Source organism: Suricata suricatta, chromosome 2, assembly GCF_006229205.1.
Source record: "Suricata suricatta isolate VVHF042 chromosome 2, meerkat_22Aug2017_6uvM2_HiC, whole genome shotgun sequence".
Taxonomy (NCBI): Eukaryota; Metazoa; Chordata; class Mammalia; order Carnivora; family Herpestidae; genus Suricata; species Suricata suricatta.
Window position 1 is genome coordinate 79903898 of NC_043701.1, and position 18956 is coordinate 79922853.

The 18956-nt window shown below is 38.8% G+C and overlaps 2 protein-coding genes and 1 long non-coding RNA gene across 4 annotated transcripts; 2 read left to right on the forward strand and 1 right to left on the reverse strand.

The window, feature by feature from the left end:
- The first annotated feature begins 271 nt into the window (after positions 1-271).
- GNGT1 (G protein subunit gamma transducin 1) lies at positions 272-3898 on the forward strand. Of its 2 annotated transcripts, none has more exons than XM_029957137.1 (3): positions 272-334; positions 426-528; positions 3729-3898. In XM_029957137.1, the coding sequence occupies exons 2-3, from the start codon at positions 433-435 to the stop codon at positions 3855-3857; spliced, it is 225 nt and encodes a 74-aa protein (XP_029812997.1). In that variant the 5' UTR covers positions 272-334; positions 426-432; the 3' UTR covers positions 3858-3898. The 2 variants fall into 2 exon arrangements, with proteins under 2 accessions (XP_029812997.1, XP_029812993.1); XM_029957133.1 differs by having other exon boundaries at positions 303-334; positions 423-528.
- Positions 3306-11526, reverse strand: LOC115306634. Its single transcript, XR_003915387.1, has 4 exons — positions 10639-11526; positions 9674-9747; positions 5263-5333; positions 3306-3853 (listed from the first exon to the last, which is right to left on the reverse strand). It is a non-coding gene; the product is annotated as an uncharacterized LOC115306634 (long non-coding RNA).
- Positions 11527-11555: 29 nt separating this feature from the next.
- GNG11 (G protein subunit gamma 11) lies at positions 11556-16379 on the forward strand. Its single transcript, XM_029957148.1, has 2 exons — positions 11556-12064; positions 15955-16379. The coding sequence occupies exons 1-2, from the start codon at positions 11969-11971 to the stop codon at positions 16078-16080; spliced, it is 222 nt and encodes a 73-aa protein (XP_029813008.1). The 5' UTR covers positions 11556-11968; the 3' UTR covers positions 16081-16379.
- The last annotated feature ends 2577 nt before the right edge of the window (positions 16380-18956 follow it).

Below are 18956 nucleotides of genomic sequence, written 5' to 3' on the forward strand. Positions count from 1 at the left end.
TCAAAATGACCTCAAACTAATTTAAATGGCATAAATCATATGGTGGAGGGCTTTGGTGTTGGAGATGAAGGTTGGAAACCCAAATTTTTAAATTGTGTCAAACAACAGAGAAAAAGAGAGGCTTTGGGTGAATAAGATTACATAAGATTAAACCGACCTCTCCCCACAAACCTACTAGCAGGTGTTTAGAATCCAGTGCTTGGTTTAATCATATTAGTGAAGATTATAAAGGAGCTTTAAAATTGCAAGGCTAGCATGCATTGGTAGAATTGTTCAGAGAGTGCTCATAAGAAATCCATTAGCACAGAAAACTAAAACAAAGAAAGTTCCCTTAGTAAGTTAAGAGCGGAGGGAAGTGTTGGCTAACATTGGCTGGACGCAAGGCCAGCAATTCAGGTGTATGAAAGGTCTATTTTTTTCAGCAGGCAAAAGATGCCAGTCATCAATATTGAGGACCTGACAGAAAAAGACAAATTGAAGATGGAAGTCGACCAGCTCAAGAAAGAAGTAGCACTGGAAAGAATGCTGGTAAACAGCTGTTCTCTTTTGAATTTTATTTTAAGCTGTAGATACAGTAGGACTACCGGGTCAGAAACCATTGCAGGGGAGCGAAATTTTCTAACCCAAAATATGTTCGTTTAGTGGAAGTACTCCTTTAGGCTGATTTTTAAAAATATTTTTTAACATTTTTTTTTTTTTTTGAGACAGAGAGACAGAGCATGAGCAGGGGAGGGGCAGAGAGAGAGGGAGACAGAATCTGAAGCAGGCTCCAGGCTCTGAGCTGACAGCAGAGAGCCCGATGCGGGGCTCAAACCCATGAACTGTGAGATCATGACCTGAGCCAAAATTGGACGCTTAACCAACTGAGTCACCCAGGGGCCCCTAGGCTGATGATTTTTAAGAAACAGCAGATAGTAGAGATGCTCTCGAAACCAAGTAAAAGTTGCCTTTTTGTAAGAGACATTTGCAGTTATGAGAGATGTCTCCATTTGTAAGAGTGTCTTCTTCTGTGTAACAGGAAGAGAAGGCATTTAGAGATATAGGATTTAGAGAAGACAAAATCTCTAGAAACTCTTATCAGTAGAGAAGGCAAGGACTTAAGTTCACTTGATTTGCATGGGTTTTTGATGACTGGTTTTCCTGGAAACTTCCCATAACTGGCCTTTCCCCCACATCCCCAACATCTTTTGTCTTCAAGGAGAGGTGGTGTTTAAGGTGGTGTCTTAGGTCATTTTGGGAAGGTTATTTGGTTCTCCTGGGTCTCTCCCATGTATACAGGAGGTACACGTTATTAAATTTCTGTGTGTTTTTCTCCTGTTAATCTGCCTTTTTTATTACAGGGATATCTCAGACAAGAACCTGAAAGAATAGAGGGGAAATTATTTGTCCTTCCCCATACCATTTACTGGAGAAGCTCAATGTAGTTAAAAATAAATTGTTCATGTAAAAATTCATCAGATATTAAGAAAGTAATCATAACTATCTCTTGATTAGACTGTAAATCAAAGATTTGGCAAACTATGTTTCATGGACCAAATCCAGTCCTAAGCCTGTTTTTGTATGACTGCTAAGCTAAAAATGTTTTTCTACATTTTTATAGAGTTGTTTTAAAAATGAAGGAAAGAAAGAAAGAGGAAGAAAGAAAGAAGAGACAGAGACCATATTTCAGCTAAGCAGTAAAGAAAAGCAATGCATATAGGCATTTACTTTTCTAAATTGATAAGCTTCTCTTTATTTAATGCAATAGTTTGGTGTTTAAATACTTTTAGCCAAGACCTCATCCCGTCCAGCACTGTCATGACTAGGAATGAAGAAGTACATTCTATTCCTTCCTTGCAAACAAAAATGAGTTCAAGCATAAGAACTCACTCGTTCCTCTTAAAACCATCTGACAGATCTTGGAAATGTTTACCGAGAGTTCTCTGCTGTTAAAAGGGCCAGAAATGGCAAAGGAATAAAAGTTTCCTCCAAACAAACAGTGACTGAAGCTTGGAAGATGTAGATATGTATTTTAGATCTCTTCGTTTTAGGAAAGTAAGTAGAACAAAAACTCCTCTATGAGAAATAAGAGTATATTTTATATCTTTTCAAAAATTCATTTTTTCAAGCCAGAGCAACAAAAGGGGAGGGGGGTAGTTTGCATTATCTTTGTATGCGGTTACTAAACCTTAGTTGGACTCTCCTAAGGATCGATAGCGGGTAAGTGGGTAGAGCCAAAATTCAAACCTGGAATGACCTGAATCAAACGTGCTTTCCGTGATACCACATAAGCCTATATTAAACTATCTATACTTACAATAAGCCCTACTGAAATACGTTTTGAACAACACACTCACATGAGATTTGGGGGTAATTTATTGCTCCTTATAGCCCCAGATCCTAGTGAGGCATTGTCAAAACCAACCCCTCACTGACTCCAGAATTAGGACAGCAATTAAACCTCTATTCCTGACACCTGATTGGGGCCCAAAAAGCTGGTGTTCAGAGAAGTGTAAAAAAAAAAAAAAAAGTGAATCTAAATCTTAATTTTGAGTAAAATCCGACATAAAATTTACCATCTTAACCAAAAGAAAAAAAACCTTAATTTTGAGAAGGAATAAAATGTGAATCTAAATTACTGCGTATTTAAAAATTGTATATAAACTCTAATTGAAGGTGCCACCTGACCAAGGCCTTGCCCCAGTTAGGAACGATATTTTCTAATATGTACATAATGAGTTTGCAGAGTTATAAAGTAACCTTAAATCTTATATCTAATGTTGCTGGGAAGTTGTATATAAAAATAGCATGAATATTTTATTAAAAAACAGAATAGCTAGATATCTAACGGAGTGGCCACCTAATGGGCTGCCAGAAATGAAATCGTTTCATGTTAATTTCATGAATGGTGTATTAAGTGAAAAGGAAACAAAATGAAAGTTAAAAGGAATGAATAATTTGATCCCAAAATGCATGTGTATGTATATACACACACACAGTTACATATGTTATAGAACATTGACTCTTCCTACAAAGTATGTTAAATGTTACATGGATCATTCAGGCTCCTGCTGAGTCCATTAAAGTACTAAAGTCTGATTTTTCATATACTAGTACAGATGAGAGAAGATCAATCTCATAATAAAAAAAAAACCTCAGTTCAACAAATACTTATTTATGGAGCACCAACTATAAATGCAGTCTGTGTTCTCGGTGCCCAGGATACATGTGAACAGATTACGCTCCCTAACCCTTTGGAGCTCACCTTCTAATGCACTGTCATGATCAATCATTGTAAATGAGTTTAAAATAAAATTACATGTGTCTACTTCTGCAACTCCAGGAGTATTGGTAAGCCTGGAATTGAACAATCATTTATTCCCTTCTGCCTGGAAAGGACACATTTTTAGAACGAGGAAAAAATTGTAATCAGTGTTCACTCTGGTGACACTGCTGGCTTTCGTTGCCATCTGTGTTCTGATCCCTGGATCCTGTCTCCTTTAAAGAAGTTGGAGGCAGCATCTACTGAGAGCCCTCAGCTGGGGTGGGATCACATGGGCAGCCTTGGCTTGAGGATCTCCAGGAGGTCAGGAAGGAAGCGGCTACTCTTCCTTTTCTCCTAGAAAGTACATATGCATTGGCAGAAAGCAGAACCACATTTAAAAGAACACAAAAGTTATCATCATTCTTGGATTCTGAAGCATTCTGTATTGAATCAAATGTGTCGTTTCTTTCTCCTTTCCTTTAAGGTCTCCAAATGTTGTGAAGAAGTAAGGGATTATGTTGAAGAAAGATCTGGTGAAGATCCACTAGTAAAGGGTATCCCAGAGGACAAAAATCCCTTCAAGGAGCTCAAAGGAGGCTGTGTGATTTCCTAAGGAAAAAAAAAAAAAGATCCTTGGAATATCTTGAGCTTTAACGACAGCACTAATTTTCGGTCACATATAAGAATTCTATTAAGCATGTACGTAAACGTTTAAATTTATAAATATAAACTTTTAATAAAAATTGGGTTGTGATAATGCATAAATCTGTTTTTCTTAAAGTATTTAGCACAGAGCATAACATATAATTGGCAGTGAATATTGATTTACCCCTTTCTTTAACAATAACTACTGTTTCATGGGGTGCCTGGGTGGTTAAGTGACCAACTTCGCCTCAAATCATGATCTTGCAGTGCAGTTCCTGAGTTCGAGCACCATGTCGGGCTCTGTGCTGACAGCTCAGGGCCTGGAGCCTGCTTAGGATTCTGTGTCTCCCTTTCTTGTTCCCCTTCCCTTGCTTTTGTTCTCTCATTCATTCTCTGTCTCTGTCTTTCTCTCTCTCTCTCTCTCTCTCTCTCAAAAAAAATTTTTTAAATCAGTAACTACTGTGCCATGACTGAGTCTATATTATTCAGGCTTCCAGCATACAGTTCATGTTTTATGTTTCTTAACTTCCCTCTCAACAGTCCTAATAATTCTACCAGGAAATTGCATGGTTAGCTTTATATTTTTCCCGACCCCTTTCTCCTTTAGAATTAGGATATCTAGGGGCGCCTGGGTGGCTCAGTTGGTTAAGTGTCTGGCTTCAGCTCAGGTCATGATCTCACGGTTTGTGGGTTTGAGCCCTGCATCAGGTTCTGTGCTGACAGCTCAGAGCCTGGAGCCTGCTTCAGATTCTGTGTCTCCTTCTCTCTCTGCCGCGCCCCCGTTCATGCTCTGTCTCTGTCTCTCAATAATAAATAAACGTTAAAAAAAAAAAAAAAGAATCAGGATGTGTATTCTTTTGATTCACATAGGATCTATGTTGGCATAATGTGTTCTGTGGAGATTTTTGTTGCTATGTTTTGTTTTCTATTTTCCTTGCTGTCTCTCTCAACCCCCAGTTATCAGTGATGGTTTTACTATAACCTCTTCCTATTTTCATACCATTTTTACTTGTTACCATCATGTGACTTTTTACCAGAATACCAAATGGATTAAAAGTTAGTCTGTGGTCATGGAGCACAGTGGCTTTACCCAGTGGATCTAATCGGCACCAGAGTAAAGGTTATAAGAAGCCAGAGAGTTCTGGCCCTGGCACTTTACTGCCTAAGTAAATTACTTAATCTTTCTAAATCTCAGTTTCTTCTACTGTAGGACAGGAATAATAATGGTTCTATCCCCTTTTAGTTGGGGGTTAAATATTACACTAGAGTGATTACGGCAGTTAGTGGATCACCTGGTACACAGTAAGACCCAATAACTGTTAACTAATACTGTTAACACTAGTATTATATCTGGAAAGGAACTAGATACATACCTAGAATCCTTTAAGATACATGCTATTTCATCCCATCTCTCAGAAGACTCTCACCAGTATAGTCCTTTTTCCTGTAGCAGTGTAAGAGCAACATAGTAGAAAAATAGTGATCTTCTGCATCATCTTCCTAATCAGTTTCCTCTTGCCATCTTATTGAGTTGACATAAGCCAAATTTCACTACCTTTGTGCTAATGACTAAAATAATTTGCCTCTGCTTCTATAACAAATGATGGATGTTAATTACCCCAACTTGGAAACTACTTTTTCTTGTTAGTGTTTCCTTATGCTATTTCACATGTACAGTGTTATTTTTGGATACATTAGTGATCAGAATACAAGGAAATGCTAATTGTCATTCTTTTTGTTTTGTTTATTTATTTACTTAGAGACAGAGAGAAAGAGCATGAGCAGGGGAGAGCAGTAGGGGGAAAGAGAGAAAGGGAAGGAAACTTAAGCGGGTACCATGCTCAGCACAGAGCCTGACGTGAAGCTCAATCCCAGGACCCTGAGATCATGAGCTGAGCTGAAATCAAGATTTGGACGCTCAACTGACTGAGCCACCCAGACGCCCTGATTGTCATCCATTTTAAAAACAAGATAAGAATATCTATTATTCAGTCTGGAAGGGAACGTCTAGGTGGTCCCAAGTTTGGCTCCTAGCACAGTGCTTTCCCACTTGGGCGGTAGTAAATGCTCAGCAAAGATCTGCTGACTCCTGTCCTACCCTTTCATTTTGAAATGGTGGAAATCCAGGCTCAGAGAAGTGAATTGGTGGGTTTCTCAAGTCCACACCCTGGATCTCTGGCTGCGTGGCCAACAGCACACTCAATCACATACAGACTTGCTTTGGGTATTAAGGGATTCCAGGATAAACTACTGGAGTTTTCTTATCTTTTCCTCAGCAGAAGCTCTTTCCCCCTGTTTAAAATTACAAAATTCCTCTCCGAGCACTCCTTCAGCACTGCTTGTCTTCCTGTTCCACTTTATTTTCTTCCAAAGCTTCCACCACTGTCTAGCCTTCTATGTATTTTACTTGTTTTACTTGTTTGTGGTCTGTCTCAAGGGTATTTCCATGTGCAATTTAATGTTTATTAAGTGTTCCATTTATTTTTCCCCCCTGGTTAAAAAAAATACAGTCTTTGCTATGGCATTTAGTAATATGTGTAGTCCTAATGAACATCTCCAACAACTGGAAATGGATCTGGGAGCCAGATAATTCTAAGTTAAAGCTTTGGCTTGTCCACTTTCTACTTCAACTCTCTGAACATCACAAGTTCTTTTTTTCACATACACAATGAGAGAATAGGTTGGATTCTTCAATGTAAATTTAAAACCACTTAGAACAGAGATGAGCATCTAGATAAAAACCTAACAAATGTTGTCTATTATAGTATACCCTGGAGACTTCCTGTAGCCAACAAACTTAACTATTAAATGACCCTGACATGACTCCCCATTTCCCCATCTTCTGCAGTTTTAGTCATCTCGATCTCTCCACCTGAAATGTGCCTCTTCTCTAAATCACTTCAGCTTTTTAAGTCCTACCCCTTTCTGAGACTCACTAAAAACTATCTTCTGTCTCTCGCTTCATCCCGAGTATTCTGTAAATCTTTTAAACTCATTTAACATTGCTTTGCTTTCTTTTATTACAGTTTGTATAGTTGTCTTTCTCTCTATTCTGTATTGTAAGTTTCCCAAGCCAGAAGCTCTGTTTATCATTGAAGCTGCCATACCAACTAATAAATTGTCTCTACAATTTAATTGACTTAATAAGTGTTCAATTAAAAGCAGGAAAGGACAATACTTTTTATATTGGACAATTCAGAATTCTTATTAGCTTAATTAAGGAATAAATCAACAGTAGGGTAACATTACTGTTGCTTAAAAATACAGATTGTCAGGCCACCTGGGTGGCTCAGTTTGTTAAACGCTTGACTCTTGGTTTTGGCTCAGGTCATCAGCCCATGGTTTCCTGAGTTTGAGCCCCAAGTCAGGCTTTGTGTTGACAGCACAGAGCCTGCTTGGGATTCTCTGTATCCCTCTCTCTCTGCCCCTTCCCCACGTGCACTGTTTCTGTCTCTCTTAAATAAATAAACAAAAAATTCAGATTGTCTGCAGAAGTTGGAATAAGATAAAAATCATAGAAAGGAAGGATAGAGAAAGACGGTTTAGGAAGAAGCATGTGATAATCATGACTATTCCACAGGCTACACAGCTATAACCGTGAGTGACTTTTTTTTTTTTTCCAGAAGTTGTTATTTCAGGACTATGGATTACTAGGTAAAAATGAATGAGGTAAGATTACAGGGAAACAAAACATACTCCAGGCATAGCCTTAGGCATTTGGCTCTTCAGCAAAACTTCCCGGTACCCTTGGTGAGAATGGGTTAACTATACATATTTACAGCAGTATATTCTTTGATAGATGCGGGCGGGCGAAAATTACAGAGCTCCCTACTTCTCTGCCATCTTGCCCCCTAACCCATAACAGACTCCTGCAGTATATTATTTGAGATACTTGCACTTTGAGGGTATTTTGTACACATAAGTGAGTTTAAGCTTTAGCAGGAAAACAACAACAACAACAACCCACACTGTTATTCTAATTTGGATTGATTTGAGCCAGATTTGAATACAAGGCTAATATCAAACTTCCTAAATTCTTCAAAGAATATTAACATGAGGAAAACAGTAAAATGAGTAATAAGAATGACCAATTAAATGCAAATTAAAGCCTTGTATAAGCAGAACTGATGAATAATTTTTGATATGAATTATAAGTAGTTTGTAAGATAGTTGGAGCATCAGGGGCAACTGGGTAGCTCAGTTGGGTAAGTATCTGACTCTTTTTTTTTTTTTTTTTTAATTTTTGAGAGAGAGAGCACAAACAGGGCAGGGGTAGAAAAGGAGGGAGAGAATCCCAAGCAAGCTCTGAGCTATCAGCACAGAGCCCAAAGCAGGGATTGATCTTACAAACCTTGAGATCATGACCTGGACTGAAATCAAGAGTCTGACATTCAGTGGACTAAGCCACCCACAAGCCCCTAGATTTTGGCTGAGGTCCTGGTCTCAGTTAGCCTCCTGACTGGCTCCATGCTGCTGTGGCGCCTGCTTAAGATTCTCTATTCCTCTGTCCCCTCCCCCCCACAGCGCACTTGAGTGTGTGCTCTCTCTCTCACTCAGAAATAAATACAGATAAAAAAGATACTTGAGGCATCAGCTATAGCTCATCCTGTTACTTTATATTATCTCCATCTAGAAAAGGTAGCTCATATGCACACAGTTGAATGGGTCAGTTTGTGAAATTTTCCATGGGATTGCTATAATAAATTGAAGTAAAATAAAATGAACCAAGTGCATCAAATATTTGTTAAATAGATTCCTTAAAGAAACCATCATTTTAATGGCTTAAACAGTCTCCATGACCTTTATAAATCCCAGAGGAGCAGAATTTGGGAAATAAGCTAGTTCATTTACACTAATAAAACAGAGGCAGAGAGAATCTATGTCTTGTAAAAAAAAAAAAAATCACAAGATAAAATAAGACCAGAATCCTGGTCTTTTTGAGTTCAACCTAGCATTAAATAAACTCCAGTATAATGCCTCTGATATTTTCTTATACAGTTTCCTTTTTTTTTTAATGTTTTTAATGTTCTATTTATGTTTGATACAGAGAGAGACAGAGCATGAGAGGGGGAGGGGCAGAGAGAGAAGGAGACACAGAATCAGAAGCAGGCTCCAGGCTCTGAGCTGGCTGTCAGCACAGAACCTGATGCAGGGCTCGAACCCACGAACCGTGAGATCTGACCTGAGCCAAAGTCGGAGACTTAACCAACTAAGCCATCCAGGTGCCTCTTATACAGTTTCCTTTATGTGGATTTTTAACAACATACTTAACACAATCAGAAAAATAGCCTATATATATATATATATATATATTTTTTTTTTTTTTGCATGTCAAGGTAAGCATTTCATGGTCTTTTCTCTTTTATACTTTAAATGTAGAAAGAGGGGCACCTGTGTGGCTTAGTTGGTAGAGTTTGTGACTCTTGAACTCAGGGTCATAGGTTCAAGCCCCATGTTGGGTATAAAGGTTCGATAGATAGATGTAAGTAGGGAGGTAGATAGATAGGAAATAAACACATGGTCAATTTTCTTAAGCAGTTTTCCTTAAAGCATTTTTCAGAAGATAATGGGCTAATAAAAGTTACTTTTTGATTATACTAGTTATTTTCATTGCAGTGGTTTGTACACATACTATTTTGTAAAAAAAATGTTGAGTAATATGTAAAATACAAGTAAAAAACTAACATTACATTTGGATATAACTGATATGGATTTTTAAATCTGTTTATCCAAAAAGTTATGTTGGTAGAACATTTCTGTGAGAAGACAGAAGAGATTGCTTACCGCGCTGCTCTTGGGAGGTAAATGCCATGCTGAGGGACGGAGGCTGCATGCGCTTCCAGAAAGTGTTCCCTCATCTTCCCATTTAAAACCAAACAACAAGACATTTTTCAGAATGTTGTGTGCTCATAGGATTTCAGCGTTCCTTAATTCACTTCAGTTTAATCAACTTACTTAACATGATATTAGGACTCTGCAATGTTTTATAAGAATAAAAACTAAAAAAAAAAGGTAGACTAATATGAATTTCATCTCTAATATAAGTTTAATAATACTGTGGAAGAAGTGAAAGGACCACTATGGTTTTATAAACATTTCTCACTCCATGCAAGTTGAGGATTTCACAGGGAAGAAATTTCCAGGCTAAAATAATTCTACTTCTATGATGTGGACCAGAAATACATTAAGTTACTTAAACAACTTATTTAATTTGGGTGCTGAGTTTATTTAATTTGGGCCACGTTAACTGCTTTCACTAACTTATTTTTAATCAACCTTTTAAATCTGAGCAATGGGGAATCAGAAAATATGAATTGCTTTTGGGGACAGATGTGAGTCTTTTCTCTTGGCTCACTGCTTGCTAACGGGAAAATCTGGCAGCTGATCTGACTTCTTTGAGCCTGGGAAGCTTCTAAACAGTTTTCTAAACAGAAAAAGAAGCTTCTAAACAGTTTTTTTTTTCTTTTGTGGAAGTAGTTTATCAGATGTGGACACATAAATACAATTAGAAACAAAACATACCTTGGCTAATCCACCTCTCCCCAGCCTCATCATGTATTTTATAAATTAGAAAGCCAAAGTCCAGAAAAAAATAAGGGACTTTGCCAGCACTAGCCAGGGACAGAGCTGGGACTAGACCCAGAGTAATCGCCGAGTGGCTCATTGTTGTTCTTATTCCAATGTATTCATTGAGGATAAGTGGGTGAAACGTAGAGAGAAAATTATGAACAAATGAAACCTCTACTTACAAGATAGGGGTGGTTATGGGTGTCTCAGGTCAAGTGCCCTGAATAACTCAGTTCATGCCACCACTCTTGAGTCTGACTCTGTAGGCAGGAGGTAGTATCTCCAAAAAGAGAAATATCTGCCTGCTAGAGAAAGTGTCCTACCTTAATGCTTTATTTTTCTTCTAGTCTATTGAGCATCATTAAGAAGGCTTTAGTTTATAATCAGAGGGAAATCTTATATTGCAGGTAAGCGTTTGTCATAGCAGACACTTCTGGCAGCAAGATGAATACTGCTTTCCAGAGGGCGGAGAGACCAATACTCAGTGAATCCACTGCCTGTGTCCAGAAAGGTGCTGAAGCCAGAAATTCAAGACCCTTGGTATCAACAGTCACCCAAACCTTGGTTGACAGGGAGTGGAGAAACACTTTCTGGTAAGAACATTTAAGACGGCTGCTTCTGTCTTCTCTAGTATCATCCTTGTGTCCTCCAAATCCTTACAAAACGTTCCGCTGAAGAAGGAATAAAAGCTCTGCTGTGGCGGATGCAGACGACTGACTGTCAGAAAATGGCCCTGAAAGTTGTAAACAATATTCACATCCCGACGCCCCTCTGATCCCCGAATGTGTGAATAGGTATCAGGCATGTAACCGACTGGGTGGACGTCCATGAACAGACGTGGTGGGTGTTTCTGAGATCACAGGCCAGTTTCACTTTCCTCTTGGGCCTTTTCCTCAGCGTTCACATTTCCTACAATACACATGTGTATGAACTGGGGGGAAGAACAAGCTGTATATTTTTAAAACGCTTGGAGAGGTGAAGGGCCGTTATTTCCTGCGGGGTAGTGTCCTCCTTTTCTTGCTTCACAAACAAAACCCGGATGTGACTTGGGAACGAGGGGAAAAAAAGGAACAAAAAGTAAAACTTTACAGCTGTTTCTCCAGGAGAGTGGGTTAGCGCAGCCCCCGTTGGTCTGGCCGCAGCCCTGGCGGGTCCTGCGCGGGCGTGGCAGGGCCGGGAGCCGGCAGGGGGCCAGCATCCCGCCCAGAGATCCTGCGGCCCTGAGCCGCTCAGGCTCGCTCCCGACTCCACCGTCCCGGCTCGCAGGGCCAGGCCACCCGGGCCGTGGGGGCCAACGGAGAGCCTAGCGCGCTGGGCAGGGCCGGCGACGGGAGAAACCCCGGGAGCAGCCGAGAGCTCGGGCTCGGGGGCCACCTCGGGGAGGCGGTCCTGTCCTGCGCTGGCGGGCGGTGAGCGCGAGCACCGCCGTTATTTGGGGACGCGCCCTGGTTTGCTGCGCCTCCAGCCGCCGCACATCCAGAGCATTCCCCGGGCCCCAGTTCAGGGCCGAAAATGCCGGCCCTTCACATCGAAGATTTGCCCGAAAAGGAAAAGCTGAAGATGGAAGTTGAGCAACTACGCAAAGAAGTGAAATTGCAGAGGCAACAGGTAATTACGTCCCAGAATATTCCCTTCTCTGAAATGAACCAAGGGTGGTTTTGCCTGGTTTGTTACACTCAAACAGCACAGCTTTTTTTGTTCTTTGGTTTCTTCACTTACCCCTGTTCCCCCGGCCCCCCCCCCCCCTCAGTGTCTTTTGAACTGAGGCGTTGGTGGTACCTGGGAACTGCCAGCTGATGTGGGGAAATCGCAAGAGGTAAAGGAGAGCGCAAGGATCCCATGAGTAATTTAAAGCCTACAGTCTGAGCGTCCGAACCTAGAATGGGGGACTTGGACACAAAAATTCTGCCCACTGTTAGCAGTTGGTTTTAAAAACTCAAGGTATAGGAAGAAGGTAGATGGCTACTTTATTCCTTGATCTTTTTCATTATGGGAAAGAATAGTATTTAGAGGTGTTGTTCTTCTTGTTGTTGTTATCACTATTTAATTCATCACAATTTAGGAATTTGAATTACATAGTTTTGGATTTCACAAGGCCTCTCCAGAGGTATGCAGTGAACACCTCACTGGGGCTTAGGAACAAAACATCACAGCTCCTGTTTATATCTGTTTGTAACTCCCATCTCTTTATCCTTTCCCCTTTGTTTTCGAAGTACACACCATGAATGAATACAGTATATCTGCATTTATTTATAAGGAAATAATTATACATGTACTGAGGCACATATGAAAATTCTTGTTAGTGATCATGATTAAAAATTTTAGAGACCACTGAGGTAGATTACAACTTCAGTGAGAACATAGGCCTCAGTGTTCAGAAGTCTCCACTGAAATTTGAAATTTGTTGGAGATTTTTAAATTTTACTTCAATTTCTTACTGGTAATATGAGCATGCATTTCTTTTTTCCTCAATCAGGCAACTTGTAGTCCGGGAATAGGTTTTAGGTTAGATAGTTTTTAAAGGAAATGCTCTAGTCCTTTCTCCCCAGCTTAAAGAAAAATGTAATTTCATTTTTCTATGGTTTGATACTAGAAAAAAGTAAGACAAAAACGGAAATTAAGTAGATATGGTAGATATGCTTGCTTGCTTTCCTGACACAGCCCTTTACTCAGGATGAATATTTTGAGTGAATTGGAAGACGAGGGTGTTTTTTAGTTTTACTCTTTATGCATTTCTTTTCTCAAATATAACCTTTCACCTCCAAATCCCTATCCTTCCTAGATTTTGGAGTGCAAAGTTATTTCTATCCTTGTTAAAAGTTTTTGTAGCTTTAAAAATACTGCTGTGCTTAAAGGAAAAAAACATAGAAGATCCAAACAATAGGGTACTTTCTTGAAATTTCAAGGGACCCATTTTGTGGATGGCAAAGTGTAGTATGTGTTTGGCCACTTAGACTTTCTTCACACAGTGCATCTTAGAGGTTACATATTAAACAGGGTTGCATATATTGGAGTAAAGCATTGTACATAGTTGTAATATCCTAATAACAAGAGGTGTAGATTTTAGGAGAAAAAGAGACAAATGTCTTCTAGGTATTTTAAGCTTCAAGTTAGAAATCGGGCAGGAGTCTGATGCAGCTGACTCTGTGGAAATTAATGGTGTCATCCGTTAGCCTGTTCCTCCCTGCCAGCTCCTTCCCTTCAAATCCTTAGGAAACGTCCAGCTGGATCAGTTTTCCAACTTCGAGTGTATGCCTAGGGGAATGAAAACATGAGGGATACAAGGAGAGGCATCTAAATCCTAATAAAAATATTCAAACATATATACACGTTGAATTATAGAACATTGGTGCTATACAAACATTATGGTTCTTGGAGATCATTCAGTGCTTGTACTTTTCAAACTAATCCCAAGGAGGCTAACTACCTTCTTATTTAAGACCTCAGAGATCATAATAGAGCACTTACTGAAACACGTGTGTTCTGATGCCCACTTCATTATTCTGTCAATAAATTGTTCATGTCTGAGCTGTGTTCTCTGCTCCAGCCCAGGACACAAAATTCACAGGCTGAATTCTGGCTCCAGCTAATTGTTCAAACCTATCTTCTTGATCACGGAAGGAAATGCTCAGAGGAGTGGTTACTCACTTTTGGAGGCTGCAGATCTCTTTGGAAACCTAATGAAAAAGCCTCCGTAAGAAAGATACAATTTGGGGGAACTCTAATTTTATCCACAGATAGCTCTGGGGAGACAGACCCCAGGTTATGGATACTTGTATCTGTACTTCTGACAATTCACATGAAATGCATGCGCTGTAAATATCTCCAACAAATAAGAGCACTTGTTACCTGAGAGAATGGTACTTGAAAAGATGTTTATTTCATCACAATTTAAGTCATATAACTATATCAGCTAGTTTTATTATTTTTGTAACTTTATTTTTTATTTTTTTTAGAATATAACACTATTTTTTTAACATATGCAATTATTTTCCATCATTTACAATACAGTAGTTACAATGACACTCCAAATGGATAAGCAGAGTAAAAAATCAGAACCCCAACTTCTATTTCATGTAATTAGATTTATACAGAAATTAGAAGGTTAAGTAACAACTAGTTAATCACCTAATTTCACAGCTATCTGAAGTGGCAATCATTATATAGCAGCTTATCTATGATACATTCAAGATAGATGATACAATTTATTACTTGCCCATAAGCTACAACACAGCCTGCTTAATACCTTTCCTTAAATTTCACCTCTATACTACAATATACTTGAGGTCCATGCAAAAAAGTAGCTACCTTTTATATAGGAAATGGATGATTAAGTCTTTGGTGTTGTTATATCAGCTAGTTTTAAATTTTAGACTGGTGGTCTTCACATTGTGTGCAAAGACTCCATGGGATAGGGGAGTAAAATACTAGAGTTTCTATTTTTGGTTAGATTTTACATCTCCTCATTTGACAATTTCCAGTTTATGTTTTATAATTATGCATTACATATTAACACAGTAGCATCTGTGCTTATTTATAAGCAAATAATCACATATTTATAATTATACGCTTTTGGGGATAATTATCCAAACATGTTTTAGTGATCACCATTTAAACAATTTGAAGATTACTAATCTAGTTTACAAACTCAACGGGAACAATTTCTTAGGATTAAGAAGTCTATATTAGAATTTGCTGGAGCTTCTGTAATCTTACTTCCAATTTTATTCATAATGCGGGCCTTCCTTAAGACACTAATCCTTTTTTTTCCTTTTCTTTTTATTCATTTTTATTTTTTAAACTCATTCTTGCAACCTGTTTCTGAAGGATAGAGGTTTTGAGGAAGTATTCAGTCCTTTCTCCTTTGTAGAAAAAGTTTCAACTAATTGCATAAACACAAGAGTTTCAGATAAGCTTAATAAACCTCAGATAAATCTGTTGTTATGATCACTGCCCTCAAGCAGTGGGAAGGGATTCTGTGTAGAGACACACATGGTTATGAACGGGCGACCTCGACCTTCCCAGCAGCAGCCTTCTCCAATGTTCCTGTCATTTTGTAAAATTGCAGAACATGGCACACACCCATAATAAGTGAGAATTTTGGCAGGATACAGCCCAAAACACTTGGGGATCATCCATTACTGCACCTGTTCATTAGCATGGGAAATTGAAAGTGGGGTATGTTTCAGTTCCGAAAATATTATGGATACACCATAATTGTATTTTAGCAGAGGCAGGAAGTCATGTGAGGCACAATGGATAGAAATTGATGGGGATGATCTGTTTAATATGGTGACTTTCAAACTTCTTGGCCCTCACCATAATGGGAAATATATTTTAGATTGCCTCATTCATATGTAGCATATGTATTATGCATGCTTTGTGCTAACATTTTCATTTTATTTAATTTTTTAAAATGCTGGCTGTACTCCATTATATTAATTTCACTAAAGTGTAGATGATCCTGACCTAATTCATTCTTTTCTTTTTTTCTTAAGGTGTCTAAATGTTCTGAAGAAATAAAGAACTATATTGAAGAACGTTCTGGAGAGGATCCTCTTGTGAAGGGAATTCCAGAAGACAAGAATCCTTTTAAAGAGAAAGGCAGCTGTATTATTTCATAAATAACTCTGGAGAGAAATTTGATCCGCAGTAGAAAAACTAGCTTGTTTTGGTTTTCTGAAATAAAACTGAAATTCTTTTCAAAGAAAGAAAAATAAAATTTAAAGACTTTCTTAAGCACTTATATTGATATGATTATGGATAAAAACTGTTTCTCAGCTTTGCTCACTACACACCCTTTTTAAGAGGGCAGAGAGTATCAAACATACAATTATGGAAATAAGGACATTACTTGTGCATGACTCACCTCTTTCAGTATATTGCTTGATGCCTTAAATAAAGTTTTATCTCTGGAAAATGACTGTTGGTGATTTAAAAAGTGTTTTAGTTTTTTTGGGTTTTTTTGTTTTTTGCATTTACTTTTATATTTTCCCCTTTTACCCTTAATCTTTTGTGTGTTTGGGATATGCATCAAAAGATAAGATGATTTAATAAATCAGGTCTCCAATCCTGCTCTCTCTACTTCAAATCTCTGTCGGTTTAGAGAGCCGAGTTCTGACTTCTGGGATGTTTTGTATCTAATTGTAACATTAGGGAACTGAGTGAGTAGAATTCCTAACATTGACAGGAGCTCGAGTCTCTGAGTCAGGAACCACATTAGTGCTTCCCAGGTTTAACAACGTACAGATCTTGTTCAAAGTGCTGCTGCAATAGTGGCCCTGGGAAAGGGCCAGGTTGGGGGCACAGGAGTCATACCAGGAGGTCAGCCCTGGTATGTCCCTCCTCAGGGAGCTGTGTCTGCCACAAGATCTGCAGGTCCTGAGCATGGCAACACTCCAGCTCTGTTGCATTGGCATGGACGCTTGTCTCTGCACCCACTCTTACCAGCCTTTTCCAGCAAGCCCAGGCCTACCATACCACCTTTCCTTCTCTTCAAAAGGAACAGTTAATCTTTCGCCCTTTAGCTTTTTACGCTCCCCCCCCCCCAACGATCTGTAGGCATTCTTCAAATCGTTTGACTATTCAGCCTTTGTCAGTGATAGGTCTTGCAAATAATCTTCTCTAGTCCATGGCTTAACATTTCATGGAAGGATGGTGGCTGCCACAGTTTTAACCCCTGGGTGCAGTGCACCGAAGTACATGGCCCACTCAAGTCCTTTATGAAGGCACCCACAGCACTGACCTCAAAGAAAGGGACCTTCTTCTTTGAGCATTTTTCTCCCTCCTCCTGTCTCTTGAGTGGAAATTGCTCAAGATTTGAGCCAAAAGAAAGGCCAGCATAACCCTTACAGGTTAGTTCCAGTTCAAATGAGCTCAGTTATTAACTTGCCGTGCAATTTTAAATGTGACACTAGAAGCCCAGGTTTCTCCTTGACTAAGTTTTTTTCTCTTGCTTAGACCCATGCCTTATCAAGCCAGAGAGGTGCCTGTGACCTCTAGCAGCTTCCTAAAACATATCAGCATCCTCTGAAATTACTTTTCTTTCCCTCTCTGAGAAGGAACAGGATGCCCCACGCTTTTGAAAGAGCAGTTTAGGGCAAACCAAGAACAGGAACTATTTCCTTCAGTTTCCTGCTGTTTTCCAAGTGTTGACGCCTGTTGAGATTACTGAGAGCCCAGGGATAATTTTAGCCCAAAGCATGATCTACTCCAAGATGAGACTTAAGGACAGTAAAAGCATAATTTTTTCAACAGCCAAAGAACGATTAGTATTGGGATATCATTTCACATATAAAGTGGCCTGAGATTTTACTAGTTTGGGGCTTGTGGAGTTTGGCTTTAATAAGCTGTTCATTTCTCTCAAGTCATGGAGTTTTCTTGTGTTGCATGAGGAAATGAGCATCCATTCTTGTTCTTGGGAAGGCAGAGCAGGTCACCCGCTTCCTTCATGGAGGGCCGAGTCAACACATTCATCCTGGAGCTCCTTGAGAGTTGTGGATTAGAAGGCTATCCATTTATGTACACCTCCAAGTCCTCACCTTGGCTGTCATGTACTTTCAGCCCGATGACAACTTTGCTCACTTCCGGGTCTTCCTTAATAAATCTCCAATCATACAGATGCTTCCACTAAACCTAATTCTGTTCTTTTTGTTCTTACTGTTTCATCACAGTAATTCAGCAAACATGTAGAAGTGTAAGAAAATCCTCTTGATTTTCAAGTGTTCAACTGCTAAAAACTTATTAGCTTGCATTAGGAAGAAAATGAAAAATATAGCAACTATATATTTAGGTTTATTATAAAAGTAACCTTTAGTGAGTGGGAATTTGTTAAGTAGAATTTAAATCATGTGTTCAATTTCTTCCAAGTATATAGTTCTGTTAATCATTTGATATCTGATTAAATAGTGACTATGCTTTGTGTATTGAGACTCGGGTTCTATGAACTCATTAAATTAGCAAAATTGGTTTTCCTATTTCTAGGCAGAATCTACATTACAAGCTCACTAGTACTTGATATTTTTAAGACAGTTTATTTTACATGTTGGATGCAAACTGGTATCTCGATACTTTCTAAATTTGCATTTCCTTGATTTCCTTTATTTTTATAGTGTGATTTAATGTGCCTTTTGACCACCTTCACTCATTTCAATGCCGCTGGCCCCCAGCCTCTTACAACTACATCTGTATCTATAAGCTTGGGGTATTGTTGTCATCGTCATTGTTGTTAGATTCCACAAAAAAGTAAGATTATGTATAGTAGTTGCCTTTCTCTATCTGACTTACTTAGCATAATGCCCTCAAGGTCTATCCATGATTTTGCGATGGCAAGATTTCCTTCTTTTGTTATAGCTGAATAATACTCCATTTTGTGTGTGTGTGTGTGCGTGCACGTGTGTATATACATACATACAAACATGTATATATATATATATATATATATATATATATATATTCCATCTAATTATAATACATTTTTATCCATTTGTCCATCAATGGA

Bases quoted from the DNA above. Each gene is read 5' to 3' on its own strand.
- GNGT1 (XM_029957137.1), top strand. From the start codon at position 433: ATGCCAGTCATCAATATTGAGGACCTGACAGAAAAAGACAAATTGAAG. The intron at 529-3,728 runs GTAAACAGCTGT...CTTTCCTTTAAG, and splicing joins TAGCACTGGAAAGAATGCTG to GTCTCCAAATGTTGTGAAGA.
- GNG11 (XM_029957148.1), top strand. From the start codon at position 11,969: ATGCCGGCCCTTCACATCGAAGATTTGCCCGAAAAGGAAAAGCTGAAG. The intron at 12,065-15,954 runs GTAATTACGTCC...TTTTTTCTTAAG, and splicing joins TGAAATTGCAGAGGCAACAG to GTGTCTAAATGTTCTGAAGA.